We start from the raw sequence: 23,190 nt of genomic DNA on the forward strand, positions 1-23,190 counted from the left end.
TCACAGCAAAAGATCACAGGAAGCTCAATTTCTCTTTGACATAGAATTAAACTCTGATGCTCTGTTAAAGCAATGTGTTAAAGTAATCTATTATGTTCTCTTGATGTCTGTTAAATTCTAATTGTTCAAAAACAGCTGAATTTTTATTAAGAGCTATGGGTTATTTAAATATGTGCTTTTTTCAAAAATTTGAATAATCACCTTGTAACAATGATCAAATTTGGTCTATGTTATGTCATGATTTTAAGGAATCTTATTTCAACCAGATATTTTGGATTTTGAGCCTTCTTGGCATTCTTGACAGGCATTCAAAAAATCAAAGTTTCAAACAATCTGGTCTCTAAAATTTCCAGTAAATCCTGGACTTTGGTTTTTCCAGTTTGGGCCCAACTGAAAAAATCGAAGGACCTATGTCTCTCATCTTATAGAGACACCAACTAATCAGTCTATTTGGAGTATATTAGAAGTACTGTCAAGATGTGATGTGGTACCAGACTTTAAGTTTGTATAATGGAAAATGCTATTAATACAAATGTTTGAGAATTAAAAAGTCTAATGATCTTGTGTTACTAGACATGATAGTTATCTTAATGAGAAAGCCCCAGAGGCTTAAAAGGTTAAATACTTGTAAAATCCTACAGGTGATTTCAAAAATACTGTGAAGTAAGCAAGTGCCTCTTGTTGGTTGATGAGTTTATAATTTTAAACATGGCGACTTAAAGTCTTTTGTCATCCAGTTATATATGATCTGCTGCTCATAAAACTAAAGCGTTGTTGGTTCTGTGTTTAGCTGTCCTCCTATAGGTTCCTATGGACTTTTTCCAGCCACTTTTATTGTATTCAGTACTTTGGGATGGCTCTGTAAACAGATGAAGCCAATAATGTATTAACAGTACCAACTGAGAGAAAGTATGGTTAACTGAGGTTACTAAAAAGAAAAAGCAATTCAAATCAATTGGCAATCTACAAAAAGAGTTAAAGATTTTAAAAGCTATTATTAAAATTGCTATATTGGTCTAGTATGTTATGTTATATGTGTGTACATATTGTATGTCCACATGGGGAAATTTTATTAAGAGTTTTATTTTAAATGGCTTATAGCTAAGATTGTCCATAAATTTAAGCTGCTAAAATCAATCAAAGATACATTTTAATTTGTGGGACCTGAATCTGTGTATCATATGTTTTAGACTTGTTGGTAGAAAGAAACTAAAAACATTTTAGATGGTTGTGCTTAAGTTTACTGGCTAAACAAACTACACCATGTTAGATATTTAAGAGGTGTTTTCAAATACATGATTCTTAAAATTTATAGAAGGCATTGGACCTTCTGGTAAATGTTTTCTTAAGTTGTTATCTAATGGTTGAAACGGTTTGCTAAGTATTCATGTGATATTGCTATTGTCAGCAAGCGATCTAGGACTTGCTCCCTCATTTCTCTATTCTAAGCCCAACTTGTTCTTTCATTTCTCTATTCTCTTCAAGGTAGGAAACTAATTCTATTATGAAGGAAACTGTAGGATGCACAATTTAATCTTTAGACCTTATAAAAGAGATGGCTAACATTTTTCTGCAATAGCATAGCCAAAATAAGAACTCAAATAATAATCTCATAGCTAGATTCACTTCGCCATCAGCGAAGTATACAGTAAGTAGAAAAAACCTCCCTTTCAGACCAAAGGGAAAGAAAGTTTTAAAGTGAGAATATAATTTTCCTCATGGGCATTGTCTACCTTAGAAAAACTACTACAGAACATGCCTGTGACTATAGACTTGTCGTTCAGGCCACCGAAGATTAGAGATGGGACACGGGCACTCCCTTGACTTGCATCCTCTGGTCTGCTTTAACACAAACCAGGAGGAAAAGAAAGCTCGGCATCAGAAGCAATGGGTGGCAGGCCTATTAATGGCTGATCTGTACAGTGATCTGCCCTCAAGGAGACCCAACAGGCCAGTCCACTGCAGTGGCTTTCAATGTGGTAAGCCTGGGCTTCAGCAGAAGTCAGCTTGTGAAGAGCCCTGGCAGCTCTGCCAAGAGTTGGATCACTGGAAATGGACCTGCCCTGGAGTCGAAGGATGCCCAGGTCAGAGCCACAGATCTTATTGGCTCTAAGCTGAAAAGCCCTTCACTCAGCCCAACTTCCAAAGTGACCACTGCAGCTGAGGGGATGGTCAAGTAGGGTCAGCAACATTGCAGGCAGAACTGTAAATTTCTTGTTAGAGATGCCACCTGCCTTTACCTGGCCAGCTCTCCTCCCAGGCCAGCCAAGTAATGAAAGTCAACAGAGTGCCTTCCCCTAGGAGGTTCACACCTCCCTTAGGATATACCCCATGTGAAGAGATAGATAGGTCTGGGCCTCTGAATTTACAAGGCCTAAAGCCCACCAGATTATTATCAAGCCCCTTCTATCAGGTTCTATTTGCCTCTCAATCAGAAAACTTAATTGTAGCTTAGACAGCACCTTTCTTAGCTCCTCTAATAATGACTCTGTCCTTTGTTCTAGGCCCTGTCTAGTGCACTTGGGCCTCATTCCTTTGTAATCATAACCTCTACTCTACCACCAATGGCTCTACTCCCAACCTGTGTGTACTGATGGTCCTCTTCCCCACTTAATGCTGTATAATTGTTCAGACCTGGTAAATGCCACTCTTAGGCTCATTGGTTACTATCCTCACTCTGTCTTTTATGACCTTGTCTAAATATGATCAGAGTCGGTAAACTTGGAAGGCTTCCATAGCCGTGGCAACTCATGACGACAGCCTAGGATGGTTACTGGCGCCATAAACTAGAGTGTCAATGTGTTGGGTCAACAACAGTTGCCACTGTGCACTTGCTCCTCATGTGGGATCTCTGTCCTTAATGTGCTGTACATTTTGATTTGATGCTATAACTAGTACTCAAACAGTATGTTTCACTTTGTGTTTCTATGTGGGTGCAAACTGTTGAAATCTTTATACTAAATTGATCTTCTGTATATAAAGAGAATTGAAAATGAATCTTGATGCAAATGGAAGGGGAGAGGGAGCGGGAGAGGGGAGGGTTGCGGGTGGGAGGGAGGTTATGGGGGGGGGGGAGCCATTGTAATCCATAAGCTGTACACTGGAAATTTATATTCATTAAATAAAAGTTAAAAAAAAAAAAGAAAAAAGAAAAAAGAAAAGAAAAGAAAAGAATTAGAACCCATCTGTGAAATATTGTGGGGAAAGCTGGCAACTCTAAGTCTGTTCATTGATATTTTGGAGAATTAATTTATATTTAAAAAAAGCCAGAGCTTCTTGTAGTGGAGATACATTTATGAATGATATAGTGGCAGGTCAGGGTAGATAAGATTTTTAGCAATTGCCTTGAGTATGTATGTACTGTGTGTCCCACGTGTATCCCAGTACCATCTTGTCTTACCTCACTGTAGAATGTGACCATGAAGAGAGGAAAGGTTTTGGTTCCTCAGTACCATCTAGACAGCTTTTGATGTGAGCAACTCAATCCAAAAATGCTTTGCCTCCCTTAAAAATCACTGTTCACTGCCTTGCAGTTTCTGGCTAAGGTAAATGTTCTTTAATGTTTCTCTTATATTTCTTTGATAGGAGGCCAGTTATAAGAATTCCCTACCCATAGTTTTAACAAAAGACTTGGAAAAAGACGTGCCAAAACCATCTCCACAGACCAAGGTATGTTATTACTGCTCTGTAGGCTACTACATGTACCCTTTAGCATGCCTCTTAATGCTCTCACATCTCCAGACTCTGTTGCTTGCTTTTCTTTCTGTTGTTTTCGGTGGGAGAGGAGTTGCTTGATGATGTAAAAAGCACTTTTTTATTTAGCACATTTAATTCAAGGTTATGTTCTTTCAGACTTCTCAGTATATTCCTAGTGTTCAACAGATGGTGATATTTTTTAGTATATGCTTTTATTTCTGCTCAATCAGAATTATTTCTGGCCTCCAACATAGAAAATGCTCAAGAGTAGTAGAGCTTCCCGAGTACTTTAAAGCAGGGTAGAAATACATGAGTTACATTTTGCCTCCTTGATGTAAAATAAAATGTCACATAAAAAATTGAATTTTTCTTTTTCAAAATATAATTCACCTTATTGATTTTTCTTAATTATAAAAATAACACAATTAGTAGAATTTAAGTAAATCTGAATAAGAGAAAATATAAATTACTGTAGATGTGATAGAATAAAGATTCTAATGTGTAAAATTTTGTTTCCCTAATTGAGAAAATGCAGAATACATATAATTATTTTGTCAATGGAGGGGGAAAAAACTTTTGTAACCCAAAATATGTCATGACAGTTTGATCATTTGTCCATTCAGAAAAGTGATTATATTAATTTTATAGCAGCTTACTTTCCTAATCTTTGTTTTTGAACAAGAATTTCTATTTATATTTATATAATTCATAACTGACCACTATGACATTTATATCCAGTTATAAGACTAAATATTCTCCAAACTTTCATTTTACTTAAAATTGTAAAGAATTCTAATTTTAATTTTAATCATGTTACTATAAAAATAATAGTGGCTTTAATTTCAAATGCAAATCAAGTGAAATATTGAGCCATTGCTCAGTGTTTTATTTATGGCTAAAGTATATGGTTTATTTTAAAAATAAATAAAAGTATCTTTTCTTATAAAATTTATTCTACTTTTATTATTTATTTATTTGAAAAAGCAAAGTGACAAAGAGAAAGGGAGAGACAGAAAGAGATCTTCCATCCAATGGTACACTCCCCAAATGGCCAGAACAGTGAGGGCTGGGCCAGACAGCAGCCAGGAGCCAGGAACCTCATCTTGGTCTCCCATATGGGTGACAGGAACCCAATTACTTGAGCTATCATCAGCTGTTTTCCCAGGTGCATTAGCAGGAAGCTGGATCAGAAGCAGAGCAGGTGGAAACTGGTACTCCTAAATGGGATGCTGGCAGCTTGCTTAATCTATTGTGCCACAACACTGGTCCATACCTTGATTTTAAAAAGAAAAAATATTTTATTATTTGAAACCTGGAAAGGGAGAGGGAGATGGATAAACAGACACCTCCCATCCATGATCTAGTCCTCAAGTGCCCAGAACAGCCAGGCCTGGGCCAGGCTGAGTCCAGAAGGCAGGAACTCAGTCTGGGTCACGCCTGTGGGTGGAAGGCCTCACCTGCTGCCTCTCAGGGCGTGCATTAGCAGGAAGCTGGAATTGGGAGTGGAGCTGGAACTCTAATCAAGGCACTCCAACATGGAATGCAGGAGTACCAATCATCATCTTAACTCTTAGGCCAAACGCCTTCCCCATCATCTTGATTTTTCTTCTGGGAAATTACTTTAACACTCTCACGTGTTTTCCTTTCCAGATTCAAGGTACATTTTCTGTCGTTTTTACTGAAATATGCATGTGCCAACTTACTTATAATTAACTCACATGTACAGTAGAAATTTTGTTTACTGTGCAATTAATAAATGTTCAGTGTCAAAAATATATTCATCAAATGGATGCATTAAAATATCGTAGGATTTAAGAAATGTTTTTAGCTAACATTTGCTTAACTCCAGTTATATTGGTGTAATTACTTTGAGATAATGAGATGCTAAATGAATCACTTCTTAAATGAAAGTCACTCTTGAAACCTGTCATAAAATTGTTTGAAGGGATTCTGTCACTCTCATTACATTGATCCCACTTGGAATATTTTAGACACATGGAAAATCAATAATTATTGTACACATAGTTTCCTCCCCTCCATCTGTCTTGCAGTGTGGATCATAAACCAACTAGTTCAGTAGAGAAATCATTTCTTTGGTTAAGCCTTAGTTGGTGACTTTTGGTTCTTCATGGCCTTTATGCAGGTTTATGTTTACATGATCAAACTTATTACAAAGATTAAAACAACCCCTGAACTTTTGGTGTAATCTTTGTAAATTCAAATAACAGAAATGAAGCAGAGCATGTGACTTATGAGAGATTATTATCTGTCACCATGATGTTATCTTAAGATCTTCTTTCCTCCAGTTGGTCTTTGCAAGTTAAAGCTGAGACTGCCTTCAAAATAGGCTTGGTGTGTCCTTTCTAGAGTGACTTAGTAAGCTATGGGGATGATGTGTATCCTTAGTAGTAATGCTACTCCTTTTAGCCTCTGTTGCTGTCTTTCTCTGACATCTCTAGTTATAGTTGTATTTGCCTTGGACAGCTAAATATGTCTGATCCCTACATGGACTGGAGATGTAAAATGGTAATCCAGAAATGGCTCATGTCCATTAGCTCTAGACAAGCCTCACCAGTCAAAGCCATCTGTCTCCATGTGTGCTGCCTCTACCCAGCTGTTGTCTCTGCTCTTGCACAATGAGAAGGATTATATTTCTCTTCCTTAGGTAAGAAAGATGCTTCTTGATTGGAGTCCAGGGTGAAAAAATGATACCTCCCCTACCCAGTGCCATGCACTTCCTGGATGAGTCAGTGACCCCTAGTCCGCTGGCTCAAGAACATTCTTACATAAGTGTTTCGTGCCCCGTACTGTTAGACTGTACAAGGGCACTTCAAAAAAGTTTGTGGAAAATAAGGGTTAAAAGTTTATTTTGATGCAAAAACGTTTCAAATCCATGAATAGTTTTCTCATAGTACACATTTTCTGATGTTTGAAGACTCTTGGTATATGCAAATAATTAGAATAGATGACACAGAACACAGCAAATAGATTTTAGATAAATAAATATATATATATATATATATATATATATATATATATATATAATGTAGAAAGACACAGACCTGTGTGACCTAGTACAGTAATGACCAGGAGAAGAGACAGAATGTCTTTTCCTGGTGAACACGGGTGCCACTGCTCTAAATAAGGCCTACAAGCCATATTTATTGCTCACAGTATAAACCATGGAGAGGATCCGGTGAAATTAAAGAAGAAAACGGACACCTTCCCTTTTGTGTCGCTATATTCTCTAGACTTCCTTCTCCATTTGCTATATTTTTTATCTCAACAATGTCCTCAAAAGTTGGGTCGCTGTGCGAGTATGAGTATCAGATTCCTCAGTGCTGGAATGAAGATGGATAAAAAACAATGATCTGTTTCCTTCCTATCAGTGAATACTAAAAATTATAATTATAGGCACATGATAGTTCTGGTTTTTTGAGGGATTCTTACAGTAATTCTACAGATGTTTCCTTTAGTAAACAGAATTGTATTAAGTACATAATGTACAATAAAGATAAAGGAATTAAAAAGTAAGCAGTTGGGTCTGGTGCTGTGACATAGTGGGTAAAGCCACCGCCTGAGGCCCAGGTATCCCATATGGGTGCCAGTCCAAGTCCACTTCTGATCCAGCTCTCTGCTATGGCCTGGGAAAGTGGTAGAAGATGGCCTAAGTCCTTGGGCCCCTGAACCCACATGGGAGACCCAGAAGAAGCTCTTGGCTCTTGGCTTTGGATCAGCTCAGCCCGGGCTGTTGCGGCCAACTAGGGGAGTGAACCAGCAGATGGAAGACTCACTCTCTCTCTCTCTCTCTCTCTCTCTCTCTCTCTCTCTCTCTCTGCCTCTGCCTCTCTAACCCTGCCTTTCAAATAAAAATAAGTGAATAAATAAAAAATAAAAGGCAGTTATAGAATAAATGCAACTGTTAAATTATTTTTTAACAGTGTTTTCAGGGACCATGAATCATTTAAGATTTCCTTCATAATGAAATTAGCAAACCAGAAACTTAAAATAATAAAGAATTTTGAGAAAATTGACAAAATGATTTAATTTTCAATGCACAAATTAATAGAAAGAATAGCTTAATAAGCATTGACTTTTTCCAAGTTTCTGAGTTAAAATGATTGTTAGTAGACATGCATATATTTATGTTGCTTTTATTACTGCATGCATTTTAATTAGTACTCTACTTTTTCTAGTTGACGTTAGTTTCACTATGGATTTCCATTTATCATCCTAGTTTGTATGCTCATTCTTTTAGTAAAAGTAATAATAATAGAAATAAGAGTGATGATGATAGCTAACATTGATGTGTGCCCATCACTGCACTACTTAGTATATATTATCTCATCTGATAATCATAATGTTTTAGGTGTTATCAAATGTTTAACCATTTTGAGTAATTGTTTTTAACTTATCATTAATATTTTAAAACTACCATATAAATGTTAATAAAGATTAACTTGCATATAGAAGAGTATCTTTGTCTTAGATTCAGGATTGATTTGGCTATTCTAGATGTTTTGTGGTTTCATATGAATTGTTTGGAAGTCAGCTATTACGATGCTTCCATCTTTGTTATTTTTGTTTAGGATTGCTTTGACTTTTGGGGGTGAGGTTGGAGTGGGTCTTTCTCCATACAAAAATTTTTTTTAAGATTTATTTACTTATTTGAAAGAATTACACAGAGAAGGAGGGAGAGACAGAGAGCGAGAGAGAGAATATGAATCATCTCTCTGCTCCTTCACTTCCCAAATGGCCGCAACAGCCAGGATTGGGCTAAGCTACAGCCAGGAGCTTCCTCTGAGTCTCCCATGTAGGCGCAGGGGCCCATGCACTTGGGCCCTCTTCCACTGCCTTCCTAGGGGCATTAGCAGGGAGCTAGATTGGCAGTGGAGCGGCCAGGACCCCAGCCAGCACATGTATGAGATGCCAGCTCTGCAGACTGTGGCTTAAGTCACTATGCCACAGAACTGGCCCCGTTCCATACAAATTTTATGAGCGTTTTTTTTAATTCTATGAGGAATGTAATTCCTATTTTGGTAGAAATTGCATTTGAATACATGGATTTCTTTAGGTAATATACAGTTTAACAATATTAATTTTTCCAGTTCATACACATGGAATTTTTTTCCATTTTTGTGTGTGTGTCCTCTTCTGTTTCTTTCATCGGTTTTTTACAGTTTTCATTGTGACATTTTTTACCTCCTTGGTTAAACTCATTCTTGGGCTTTTAGGTTTTCTTGTATGGATTGTAAGTGATATTGCTTTATTGATTTCTTTTTCACTTAGTTTGGTTTTTGTGTATATAAATGCTGCTGATTTTTGTGTTTTGGTCTTGTATCCTGAATCTACTGAATTTGGTTATCAGCTCTAACAGTTGTTTCGTGGGGTCTTTGGGTTTTTCCTGTGTATAGGATCATGTTTCTGCAAGCAAGGACACTTTGACTTCTTCCTTTCCAATGTGAATGCTCTTTACTTCTTTCCCTTGCCTAATTGCTGTGGTGTGGACCTGGAGTACTATGCTGAGTAAGAATGCTGGAAGTGAACATCTTGTCTTGTTCCTGATCTCATGGGAAATGCTTTCAGCTGTTCTCTGGAATGTTTTTAGCAATGGGTTTGTCATATTTATTGTTTTGAGGAATACTCCTTTAAAGTCTGATTTTTCAGTTTGATTATGAAAGAATGTTGAAGCTTATCAAATGCCTTTCTGAATCTATTGAGATTACCATATGGATTTTGTTGTTCACTTAATTTGTCATATACTTATTGATTTGCATGTGTTGATCTCTCCTTGAATTCCTGGGATAAACCCCAGATATGATGAGGATCAAGGTGTATATAACAACTTTAAAAATATATTTTTTGATTTATTTGGTAGTATTTTCCTGTGAGTCTTTGTATCAATGTTTATCAGGGATATTGGTCTATAAGTTTTTGTTGTTGTTGTAGTGTCTTTGTCTAATTTGGAATCAGGGTAATGCTGACCTTATGGAATGAGCATAGCAGAATTCTCTCCTTTTTGATTTTTTGAAATAGAAAAGAATTGAAATTAGTTCTTTAAATGTTTTTATAGAATTCAGCAATGAAGTTATTAGGTCCTGGGTTTCTCTTTGAAGGGACATTTTTGTTACTGAATCACTTTCAGTATTCATTATTGATCTGTTTGGATTTTCTATTTCTTCATTTCAATGTTTATAAGTTATATTGTTAATTAGTTTTTTTCTTATAGATTTTCTAGTTTGTTAACACATAATAGTTCATGTTGGTTTCTTATGACCATTTCTCTTTCTGTGGTATTGTAATGTCTCCTTTTTCATCTGTAATTTTGATTTTTCTCTCTTTTTTTTTCTTTATAAGTCTGGCTAATGTTTTGTTGGGTTAATTTTTCAAAACACAAACTTTTTGCTTTGTTGAGTTTTTGTATTATTATTTGGTCTCAAATTGGTTTATTTCCATTCTGATACTTATTATTGCTTTTCTTCTACCAATTTATGGTATGGTTTGCTCTTGTTTTTCTAGGTCTTTTGGGCATATCATTGGGTTGTTTATTTGAGATCTTTTTACTTTTATGATGTAGAGATTTCCTGTTAGTATGGCTTTTACTGCATCCCATAGGTATGCTGTATTTTCCATAATCACATTTTAATAATTTTATTTCTCCTTCAATTTTTTCATTGACCCATTGGTCATTCGGGAACATGTTGTTCCCCCCTCCCCAGAGAAACCTATTATTTAAGGAATACAGACTTCATGCATTTCATAAGTGCAGCTTTAGGAATATAGTGACTCTACCCACCATACCTGCACTCCCACCCTTTCTCATCCTCCCTCTCCAATTCCCAGTCCCATTCTCCACTAAGATCCATTTTCAATGAACTTTATACACAGAAGACCAACTCTATACTAAGTAAAGAGCTCAACAATTTGGATGGAAAAAAAATTAGGAACATGTTGTTTAGTTTCCAAGTATTTGCATAGCTTCTGTTGTTCTTGTTAATTTCTAGTTTTATTGAGATACTCAATAGGAATTCTGCTTTAAAAATTTATTGAATCTTAGTTTGTAGCCTGGAGAATGTTCTTTGTCCTGATTAGAGGGATGTATATTCTGCAGTTCTATAGATGTTCTATAGATATCTTTTAGGTCCATTTGGTCAGTAGTGTGGGTTGTTCCTTTTTCTGTGGATGATCTAACCATTATTGAAAGTGGGATATTGAAGTCCAATTAGTATTATACTGGCATCTATTTCTCCCTTTAGGTTCAATCGTATTTGCTTTAATATTTGAGTGCTTTAATGCTGAGTGTATATATATATATATATATATATATATATATATATATATATATATATATCCCTTTCCTGAATTGTTATATTGTTTTGCTAGATTGGCCCCTTTATCATTATTTAAATGGTCTCTTTTAATCAATTTTGACTTAAAGGCCATTTTATGTGATATACATATGGATACCACTAATAAAACTATCCACTTTGTTTCCTGTTTGCATGGAATGACTGTTTCTGCCCCTTCACTTTCAGTCTATCTATGCCTGTAGTAGTAAAGTGAATTTCTTGTAGGCAGCATACATCAGATCTTATTTTTTAAATTCATTCAGGGGGCCGGCACTGTGGCGCAGTAGCTGTTAATCCTCCACCTGTGGTGCTGGCATCCATATGGGCGCCAGTTCTAGTCCCAGCTGCTCCTCTTCCAATCCAGCTCTCTGCTATGGCCTGGGAAAGCAGTGGAAGATGGCCCAAGTCCTTGGGCTCCTGCACCCGCATGGGAGACTGGGAAGAAGCACCTGACTTCTGCCTTTGGATTGGCATAGCTCTGGCTATTGCAACCATTTGGGAAGTGAACCAATGGAAGGAAGACCTTTCTCTCTGTCTCTCCCTCTCACTGTCTGTAACTCTAACTCTTAAATAAATAAAATAAAAATCTTAAAATCAATCAATCAATTAATTAATTCAACCAGTCTATCATTTAACGGGGGGATTTAATCTATTTACATCCAATGTTATTCTTGATAGATAAGAAATTCCTCCTGCCATTTTGTTATTTATTTTCTGATTGCTTTGTGCATTCTTGTTCCTTACCATTTTTCTTATTATTTCTCCTTGTTGGTTTGGAGGTGTTCATAAATCATAAGGGTTGATTCTTTTCTCTTTTTCATTTACATGTCTGTTTTACCAGTTTTATTCTTTCTGATATTTTCACAGTAATTGTCCTTTTGTGCCAGACAGTGGACTGCTTTAAGCATTTCCTATAAGGCTAATTTGACGAGTGATATATTTCTTCAGGTTTTGCTTGTCTGTGAAAAGCCATTTTTTAATTTCTAAAGGATAGCTTTATTGAGTATAGTGTTCTTAGTTGGCAGGATTTTTTTCTTTCAGGACTTTGAATATATCATCCCATTGTTCTCTGGCCTCAAAGGTTTTTCCTGAAAAATCTTTTAGTCTAATGGATATTCCCTCTATATGACTTGATGCTTTTCTCTTTCTGTTTTTAGAATTTTTGTCTTTGATTTTTTACAATTAGATTATAATATTGCCTTAGAGAGAATCTTTTTTGATTCAGTCTGCACGGGGGTGCTTTGCGATTTCTGGATCTAGAGATCCATTTCTCTTTGAAGACTTGAAGTTTCCAGCTAGTGTTAAATAGAATTACAGTGCTATTTCTTTTCTTCTTGAACATCCATAATGTAAACATTTATTTCGTGTGTTCATAAGTCTCAAAGGTATTATTCCTTCCTTTTAATCCTTTCTTTCCTTCCTATTTTTCTCTTTTATTCTTTTTCTTTTTTTTTTTTTTTTCTTGTTTATTAGCATTATTTCTACAGACTTGTCTTCAGGTGAAGTTTTTGATTCTGATTAGTCCAATCTGTTCTTCAAGCTCTCAAGTATATTTATTTCCTTGACTATTTCAGCTCTAAGATTTGTTTGGTTCTTTTTATATGATTTGTATCTCTGCTGAATTTCTCATTCTGATCATGAATTGCTTTTCTTATTGCATTTGATTCTCTGTGTTCTCTTGCATCTTGCTAAGTTTCCTTAGAATTATTATTTTTGCATTGTTTTTAGACATTTCATAGATTCCCTTTACTTTGGCTGTGTTTCTGGAGAATTATGTTTCTTTAGAGGTGTCATGTTTTCTTGCTTTTTTTATTCTTGTGTGTCCCATGATTGATGTCTTGCATTTGAAATAACAGTCACCTCTTGTAATTTTATATAGTATGATACATAGAGAAAGACTTTTATTTAGATGGATCATAAGGTATCAATTGAGTAAGTGCTTTGGCTTTGACTCTTAGTAGGCATGTAAGTGTAGCCTTTCTGTGCTATCTTCAGCTGTACTCAGTGTCAGCTGTGTTTGCAAGTGTCTCCACGGCCTAGACTGCAGCTATTTGTGTGGGTAATGGAGCAACTTTGCAGTAGATATGAGCCACTTTTGGTGCTTAACCATACACTCCATAGAGACAAGGCTGATGGCAGCAATGACAGCTGTGTTGCCAAAGAAGCAGATTGTGAAGGGCTGTGTCAAACACAGATGGCAGTCGGGCTTCTGGCACCAGCAGCTGCTGTGCAGGGGCCAGATTTTTCTTCCTAATGTCTGCCAGCTTTTTCCTCCACAGAGATACATTTTAAATATGCTTTGTATATAATGTGACACTGACGCTAAATGATCAATTCTTTGAGTTCATTTGTTCTGTGGACTGAAAGTCTCTTTTGATGTGTTGTTCTTTATAAAATTACAGCACTGTCTTTGAGAGTCATGGCATTCCCTTCCTTGCTTGCTTTCTGTTTTTGATAATACTTTAACAATGTTATGCACACAGTGAATCTTTGATAAGTGCTTGAGAATGAGGGAATCAATCAATGGTTTTCTTATTGCGTGAGGAACTGATGAGTACCAGTATATGTATGTGTATGTGTGGTAATGGAATATTTTTCCTGTAACTGGTCACTTTTCTTAAATTTTTTCTTTTAGAAATGGCTCAGTAACTGTAAAATACATAATAGTATTTAGAATTTAAGATTTTTGAGTTTGTGTAGTTTTTTCTAAAGATTTATTTTATTTGTTTGAAAGAGTTACAGAAAGAGGTAGAGACAGAAAGAGAGGTCTTCCATCCACTGGTTCACTCCCCAGATGGCACAACGGCTGAAGCTAAGCTGATCTGAAGCCAGGAGCCAGGAGCTTCTTCTGGGTCTCCCATGCAGTTACAGAGGCCCAAGGACTTGGGCCATTGTCTACTGCTTTCCCAGGCCATAGCAGAGAGCTGGATCAGGAGCAGCCGAGACTAGAACCGGAGCTCATACAGGATGCCGGTGCTTCAGGCAGGGTTTTAACCCACTGTGCCACAGCGCTGGCCCCTTGTGTAGTTATTTACTTAAAGATTTGTTTATTTTATTTGAAAGGCAGAGTTAGGGAGATTTTCCATCCCCTGATTCACTCTTAAATGGCTGCAATGGCCAGAGCTGGAGCAGACCAAAGCAGGAACCTAGAACTTCATCTGGGTCTCCCATGTGAGTAGCAGGGGCCCAAGCATTTGGGCCATCTTCTGCTGTTTTCTCAAATGTGTTAGCAGGGAACTGGATCAGAAGTGGAGAACCTGAGACTCAAACCAGCACCCATATGAGATGCTGGCTTCGAAGGCAGCAGCTTAACCCTGCTACACCACAATACCTACCACTGAGTTTCTACATTTGTATATTTCTCTGATTTGTCTTATTTTTACTTTTTGTGCTATAATTTCCCATATTTTTCTGCCCTTATGTATTATATAGATGAATATATATTTATGTAACTGGAAAAAATTCATATTTTAGTAAAAGTAGGAAATAACATGTTTTTCCATTTCCCTCATAGTTACTGAGTGATAAAATTCTCTGTTTTCTCTTTGACCTCTTCTGTCTTGGGAAATCACTTTGAAAAACTATCTCTTCACTGCTTAGTGGCTTAAGATAAAAGCAAAAGCTATCATTTATCATCAGATTCTTATTTTGTTTGTTATGTCACCATTAATATATCTGAAAAATTCCTATAATTTTTTAGAATTAGTGACAAGTTTCAACTACTTAAGTAGTAATTTTCCAGGTTTTATATTTTAAAACATATGCTATAAAATAAAATTAACATAGGATTAATAGTAATTTTGAATAGTAGTTCAGTTTTATGATATGTTTAGATTTGCCTGCATTGTTTACTAGGATTAATCCCTTAATCCTTGCAATTTCACTCATTAAACTCGTTGTTTCTATACTTAGCCTCTCTCCAGATGCTGTAAGCAGTTGTAACCCTAGGCCAAGGAATAGGAGGAATTCCATGGGATTGTGTAGATTAGCATGTTGGGGAATCCAGCGCATATTCAACCTCAATTTATTAGTCCTGGGTATCTTGCTTTCTAAACAGATATCTAACCCTGACCCTCCCTGGGACTGAATCACCTCCTCTTGCACATTTCCCCTGCTGTGATAAACACCCTGGAGCTTAGGTTCAATTTGAACATTTCATCACATCCTGAGCCAGGTGCTGAGAAAGCAAAGTTAAAAAGCCACTGTCTCTCACCTTATGGAATGGCATTGAGCAGACCAGGTGTACAGAGAGCAACTAAGTGGAAACATCACGTGTGCTGGACCGGTTTTCTGATCTCAAGTCCACGTTTATGTTCACCATTCTGTTTTTCAAACAAACTAATTAGCTAGTTGCCCTGATTTTTTATTAACCCTAAAGATCTCACTGACCTCCTTGTTGTCCCCTCCTTCACCCAGGTCTGCTATTGTGATCAAAGCCTGGTCAGGATTGTTATTGTTAACTGTTATCACAAACATCCCCATAATATCACAGGGCATGTTCAAGATGCGTATGCCTCAGCCCTTTCCCACGCTGATGCAGGCAGAGTGGAATTCCTAGGCAGCAGGTATATAAGCAGTGATTCAGGTCTCAGATGGCTTCCATCTTTCAACTGTGTCGTCTACACCTGTGGCTTCCATGGTGGGCACTGAGAAAGAAGAGAGAAGCATGCGTAAAGCTCACAACCATCACCTCAGCACAATGACACCTGTTTCATCCATCCCTGAGCTCAGTAACGTTCATGTCCTTTTCTGGTGTACATAGAGGAAATAGGAGCTGGTGAAGAAGTAAAACTGTTGCTTCTATAGCACGTTTCTGTTCATCAAGTATATTTTTCCATTTCTCTTACCATGGAAAGACAAAACCATTCCTTTCCTCTACAAAGATGAAGACCCTAAAACCCAACCATCATTGCAACCAATTCATGCACTGGAATTTCTGGCTGATATACAAATGTTGCATTTGCTCTAGACATGGCTCCTCCTGGTCTGAAAACCTGTGAAATAAAAAGACAAATTGTTCCTCCCTACACACACACACACACACCATATACAGTGAGACAGTCTGACCACACTAACCAGTCTCATTCCCAATCCATTGTGTGCTTGCACACTTACACATACACACACGCATAGAGGATAATGGAGGTTCTGTGATTAGACCTAAATTCTGCTTTCTGTGAAGACCTCCATGGTCCACTTTCTCTCTGGCCTCCAGCTTCACCCTCAGAAAACCCCTTCCTTATCATATCCCCCTGGAAGTGGGCATAGGAAGTGTGTCTTCCTTAAACATGCCTCCTGTCATGAACATTCGGTGACTTGGAGTTGTTTCACATCTTGAACAGCAAAGGCTTGTTTAGTCTGGACTGATTTTTTTTTTCATGGTACTGGTGGTGGTTGGCTGGTGAGTTGGTTTGTTGTGGTTTGAGGGGAGCGGATGGCAAATGCCCTCAAAAACGTGAAAGCACAGTGGACTCCTGATGTGTCTGCGTTTGGTCAATTCCAGGTGCCAGCTGTAATATCCAGAGTAGTGTTGTCTTTGTCTTTGCTTTCCAAATCTCATGTGCATTCTGCTACTGGATGGAATTAGCCGGAACCCTGCTGCAAGTCATTCTGGGAAATGCAGTCTTCAGGCTTCCTGCTCCTGCAGCACAGAGGCCTTGTGGAATTATGTTTTAAACAAGAGGAGTAGACCATATGTGCCATATGTGCCGTTACGTAGCTTAGAGCTGGCTTTGTGGAGGAGTCAAGATTTTTAAGGAGAAAAATTAGAACCTGAACAGAGGAGACATTTCACTTAGAAAGGCCAAGCAAAGACTGGAAGGAGAAAAATGAGCATTTTGTGTTTCGATCAGAGATTACGGACCAGACTAGCGTGGGTAGAACATTTACAAAGGGAGGTATTAGAAGATTAATTCTGAAAGACAGGCTACAGCCAACTCATGGAGGAGTTTCATTGTTAAATCTTCCATAAATTTTGCCTTCCTCTGTGACAAAATGTATTATACAAAGTAAATTGCAAACAGAAAACAAATTTAAAGAATAAAACTTATTTACCAGTCTTAGAGTATTTAGAACAACAACAAAAGCATAAATATGAGCAATAGAAAAATAGTTATTAGGGATTTATTTATTAATGTTTGTATTTAGTTTTGCTGATTTAAATGATTGGAATCAGAGGACTTTAAACTTCTGCAGAAGCAATTATGTCACCAAGTAGTCCTTGGGCACAGTACTTAATGTTTTGTGATCTCAGTATATTAATTTATAAAAGAGGGATCATAGTGTATAACAATAATGTAAATAGGTATCATTTATTGAGTCTTTATTGAGTGTAGACACCATGGAAAATTCTTCTCTTGCAACTTAATTAAATCCTCCCAATACTATATGGTATAGAAATGTCCTTTGTCAACTTGTGTTGTTTGGTTATACTTTAAGTGATTAGCAATCCCAATATCTTAATGACTTGCAACAATATATTTCTTTCGGATGCTGCCTGTCCAACTTTGATCAACAAGGTCACTCTGCTTCTGCTGGTTATTCAGGGACTGGAAATGCCAGAGCAGCTTACTGCGAATGGGACAATCAGTGTGACCAGGGGAAAGACAGGGTTTTGTAGGCTCTTGATTGAGAGTTCCAATGCTGTGGCCTGGAAATAACTCCACCTCTTCTCAGAACTCCCTAGTCAGAACTAGTTGAGTTGCCCCACTGAGCCGCAATGGTGTAGGAAGTATAATTCTAGGATGTGCTGGAAAGAAATTCAACTTCGCCAATATTTGCTAAACAGTAGTGATATCCTACTTTATTTTCCTTCTTTTGTATACGTGAGAAAACAGAGGTGAATTCACTGTCCCAAGGCTGTAGGGATGATAAATGTCATATAGATGTGATCCTGAAACTCAGAGTCTTGACTCTCACCTTCACCTCCCATTCCCCCGGCCTGTGTGCTCTGCTCCCTGCTTTGTGGAGTGGTTGTGAGGGTTCAATGCAATATATATAAATACCTGGAATACTGCCTGGGGCTGAAGCATGAGGGCCTTCGTAAAAGTTACCTCTGTTGTTGTTATTTTACTTAACCCATGACTCAAATCTGTCAAGTGTCAAAAAAAAAAAAAAAAAAAAAAAAAGCTCTACACTGTTTTAATTATGACTGGATATTGTACTTTGTAATGACAGCAGCTTTCTTTGTCACCAACATTAGGCATCTTTTATATGTGAAGGCATCTGATTGAACCTGACTTCTTATTCTCAACATCTATTCTGAAAACCATCTTATATGGCAACCATGTTTTTGAGAATATCAAACCCTATCAGGCCAACCTACCAGACTCATGATGCACAAAGATTGAATAGATTTTACTAAGAATCCTGGGTACCTACCTACCACGTGGATGTTGCAATGGACAATTTACCTGTCACATGCCATACCATCAGGCTCCGTAGTTTGTACTTTAGAAGTAAAATCTACCAGGGTCTATTGAATCCAGATCTTATGAACATTAAATAACCTGTGAATACTAGAGAAGACTCTTAAAACAATCAGTAAGTACTGCCTTAATTCTTGTAATCCTAAATCTTTACCTAATATAATTATATGGAAAACAAGTTTTGACAATGTTCAGGTTTACTTCGCATTTCAAATGATAATGGAATATAGGGCAAGCATTTGGCACAGTGGTTAAGATGCTACTTAGGATGCCTCTCAGTTTAGCTTTCTGCTCTTGTGCACCCTGGAAGGTAACAGATGATGGATCAAGTGGTTGAGTCCCTAACACCCATGTCAGGGACCCAGGTTGAGTCTAAGCTCCTGATTTCTGCCTGGCCCAGCCCTGGCTGTTGCAGCCATTTGGGAGTGAGACCACAGATGAAAGATCTCTCTTTTTCTATCTCTGTCACTCTGTGTATGTGTCTCTCTCTACCTTTTAAATAAATAAAAATGTTAATGGAATGAATTTTAAATTAGGAACAGGGGGTGGAGTGAGATGACAGCTAAGTAAAATGCTCCAGGGATCATCCCCCATGGAGATGATAATTTGAATAACTGTTGATGTCCCAGGCCACTTTCTCAAGAGCAAGGAAGTTGGATGAAGAGACCACAGGGCCTGGTTTTAGTATAATAATAATAAGAAAAGAGGCATGGAAGTGAGCAGAAAGGACAGACTTGCCTGTGTCACCTCTTCCTTAGCTGTGAGTAACACTGTAGAGAAAAAGATACTTTGGCTCCCATGAAGGAAAGAAGAAGGAACTAAATCCAGATCACAAGTTAGAAACTCAGTGCTGGAGCTGTTGTGAAGCCTGGAGCTGGACAGGGTTTCACTGCAGCTGCCTCCAAAGCAAGAGCTGCAGAGGGAGCCTTGGACCCCACCTAGCCAGGAAGCCATCAGATCATCTGATTGCCTCTACCAACTTTGGGCAGACCTTGCATCCAGAATGCAGTTCCTGGGGAGCTGGGTGAGAAAATGGGCTTAGGATTTGCCTTAAAATGCAGTATTGCACCTGCTACAGTGAGACCTGGCATCCGGTAAGTCCCAAAGCTATCTGCTCCCCAGACAGAGCCTCAGCATCAGGTAGAGACCTATGCACCAGTGAAACTCACTTTGGTTTAAATCATGACCAACTTTGTACAGGTCTGGTGTGCATCCCTGAGCCTACATAGGGTCTGATGACCGAGAGACCCAAGTGTGACCAGCTTAGGTTCAGCCTGGACAGTTAAGGGACTGCCTCTGCCATCCCTCCCCCAGTTCCAGTCTGAGAGCAGAGCAAGGCCAGTCACTGAGGAGTGGGAAGGGAAAGTGAGGTCAAGATTTTTCCTCAAAGCTCAGTGCTGGGCAAAAAACCCAGTGTAAGATAAATCACAAAGGCCTCTATCCCCAGGCCTGCTCCAAGACCTTTGGGACAAAATTAAGCAGACACATATTTAAATCTTAGGTAAGAAGAGTAAGGCATAGAAAATCTATTCAAAGAAATAATAGCTGAAAACTTTCCCAACCTTGAGATACATAGATATGGACATAACAAGCACAGGAGGCCCAGTGGAGCCCAAATAGACAGGACCAGGAAAGCTTCTCACTGTAACCCTCAAAAGTATAACACAAAGAAGGAATTCTAGAATCAGTACGAGAAATGTGTCATACTTAAGGGAGCTTCAATTACAAAAATAGCATATGTTTTTAAGCAGGAGGAAATAGAATGATAAATTTCAAGTTCTGAAAGGGAAAAAATGCCAGCCATGAATATGGTACCCAGCAAAACTATCCCTCATGGACGAAGGAGAAATAAAGACTTCCCAAAATAAGCCAAAATGTAGGGAATTCATCCCCACAAAACTAGCATTACAAAGTGTATTTAAGGAAGTCAGTTCTATGTGCAGGAGAAAAAGCCATGAAAATATAAAATCTTCCAGAGTAGGAATAATGGATATTCAAAATAAATAGAAAAAATTTTTAAAATGACAAGATGAAGTGATTGTCAATAATAACCCTGAATGTAAGTGGACTAAATCCCCCAACTAAAAGATACAAACTGACTGAATGGTTTTTTCTTTTTAAAAAGACCCAATCATATTCTGCCTACCAGAAACTTATGTCACCAGTAAAGACAAGCACAGACTGAGAGTAAAAGGATAAAAAGAGATCCCATGCAAATGAAGCCAAAAGTGAACAGGAATAGCTGTTTTATATCAGACAAAATTGGCTTTAAGATAGAAACTACAAAAAGAGCAAAATTACCCTATAATGATCAAGAAATCAATTCAACAAGAAGATACAACACCTATTAGTATATGAGCACCTCATTCCAGAGCACTCAGTTTTGTACAACAAATGTTAGTACGTCTAAAGGGGAGAGACAGCCCCCTTTAGGACACTAATAATGCTTTCATCAGTGGACAGATATCTAGACAAAAAAATCAACAAACATTAAATCATGTTATAGATCGAATGGATGTAGCACATGTACAGAACATTTCATCCAACAGCTGTAGAATGCACATGCTTTTCATTAGCACATGAAATGTTCTCAAGGGCAGACCACATATTAAGCCACAAAACAAATAAAAAAAAATCAAAATCATCTAAATCTGTTCTAACCACAGTGGAATCAAACTAGAAATCCACAACAAAAGAAACTTTAGGAATTAAACAAATACATGGAAACTGAACAGCCTGCTCCTTAATGAACAATAGTTCATTGAAGAAACAAAAGGAAAATTAAAAATCCCTTGAAATATGTGAAAAAGAATAATTTCTTGGCCTTCGCTGCACAACCCTGGGGCATGACCAGCAGCATAGTTATACAGCTGATGCCCTTGAAATGTGACCCTGCTCCACACTCATGCGTTGTGATGGAACCACGAACCCCTGCAATACCAAAGGGAGAGGATTCATCTTCTGGTCATTTACTGGGGTCCTTGACTTTTAAGATAATTTAATTTACACTTCTGCATCTATCATCAATCGCAGGTATTTGTTTCTTATGAAACATCCCATGACTCTTAAACTGATTTTATCTAATTAAAAAGCCTGGTTTTTATTTTACTGTTTACAAATCTAAATATAATATGTATAATATTTTCTTGAACAATATCTTAGAGGCAGTTTTCTAATTACTGCTAAGTGTCTGGTCAAGCTTTTCTTGGAAGTGGTAAGAGAAAATAAAACAGAGATTAGGCTTGATAGTTCTTTTTCCAGACAAAACCTGGCAAGCCACATAGATAAAGTTTACTTTACTTGTTTTTTAGTAAAAGTGAAACTTTCCTTGGTATTTTATTTAAAATTCCTGTTATAAATGAACTTCGTCAGTTTCCAAAAGTGTTATAAATAAAAACTTTTCATGAATCCTCCGCCATGTGTAACCCTGAAGGCAGGAGCTTCTTCCAGGTGCTCAAGCACTTGGGCCACCTTCTGCTTTTCCAGGCCACAGTGGAGAGCTGGATTGGAAGAGGGGCAGCTGGGACTAGAACCGGTGCCCATACGGGATGCCAGTGCAGCAGGCAGGGGCTTAGCCTACTGAGCCACAGCACTGGACTCCAGTGAACAATCTTAATCAGGGGGATAAGATCAGATCACAGGCAACTGTGAGAGTGGATTAAAAAGGAGGAGACCAGCTGGGAAGCTTTGGTCCAAATAGGAAATAGGAAGGGTCTGACCTAAAGTGACAGGTAGGGAAAGAGTAAACAGATGCAAGCCTTGAGAGCTGTTAAATAGCAGGAAAACCCAAAAGGCTGCCGTTCAGAACCAAATGGGTAGGTCGTTCCCACCTTCATCAAGGCAAGAACTAGGGGAAAAGCTGTTTATTTGAGGACTGTGAAGAGCATGGACTTTGAGACACTTGGGGTACGGGATAGTTTGAGAAAATGTAAAGAAATTGGCTTTTGCTCATCAAGTTGCTAAGACCAATAAGAGTATTTTAACTGAACATTCATTATAACTTTGACAGGGCAGATAAAAGTGCAGCAGCATGTTTGTTGATGAAACATCAGCAAAAATTAAAGGCTGCCTTTGGATCATTCCTTTCTCAAGATCAGAAAGCAGAGACAGGCCAGCCGCTTTATCATGGCTATTTAACAACTTTTGCAAAATCAGTCGTACCTTCTATGTTTGGAAACTTTAGAAGTGGTTTTCACTATGATAAAGTATAATTATGTTCCTTGAAATTTCAAAAGGAGTCATGATTTTCAAGAAAATTTCCATTACATGTTGCCCTTCGAGACATCAGCTTTCATTTCAATGAATGGTTATAGTTGATTTGTTTTTCGCTTACCTACCCATATCTTAACATTGATATCTATCACTCCTCTACCTGTTTTTATACTTTCATTATGAGTTTATATATTTCTAAAACTATGTGTAAATTTTTAAAGTTATTATGCTGTACATATCCTCTAGCTTTATCACCTCAATATTTCTAATTTTTTTGTTACATTTTTTGGTGAGAAAGAGAGAATGCACTCCTTTTTCTAGTTTACTCCCCAGATGCCTGCAACAGTTGGGACTGGGCCAAGCCAAAGCTGGAAGCTGGGAACCCTATCCAAGTCTCCCAAGTTGATGGCAGAGATCCAACTATTTGAGCCATCACCTGTTGCTTCCTTTGGTGTGCATTGGTGGGAAGCTGGCATTGGGAGCTGGGACAGGACTTGAACCCGGAT

At 37.7% G+C, this 23,190-nt stretch overlaps 1 protein-coding gene across 4 annotated transcripts in view; it reads left to right on the top strand.

Annotated features, from left to right (window-relative positions):
* Positions 1 to 23,190, top strand: part of FAM13A (family with sequence similarity 13 member A) — a 359,592-nt gene that overhangs the window by 177,481 nt on the left and 158,921 nt on the right. For all 4 annotated transcript variants that reach the window (XM_062199865.1, XM_062199863.1, XM_062199866.1 and 1 more), the window contains one exon: positions 3,586 to 3,669. In XM_062199865.1, coding sequence (XP_062055849.1) covers positions 3,586 to 3,669 — 84 coding nt within the window. The remainder of the gene's footprint in view (positions 1 to 3,585; positions 3,670 to 23,190) is intronic.

Source organism: Lepus europaeus, chromosome 8, assembly GCF_033115175.1.
Source record: "Lepus europaeus isolate LE1 chromosome 8, mLepTim1.pri, whole genome shotgun sequence".
NCBI lineage: Eukaryota > Metazoa > Chordata > Mammalia > Lagomorpha > Leporidae > Lepus > Lepus europaeus.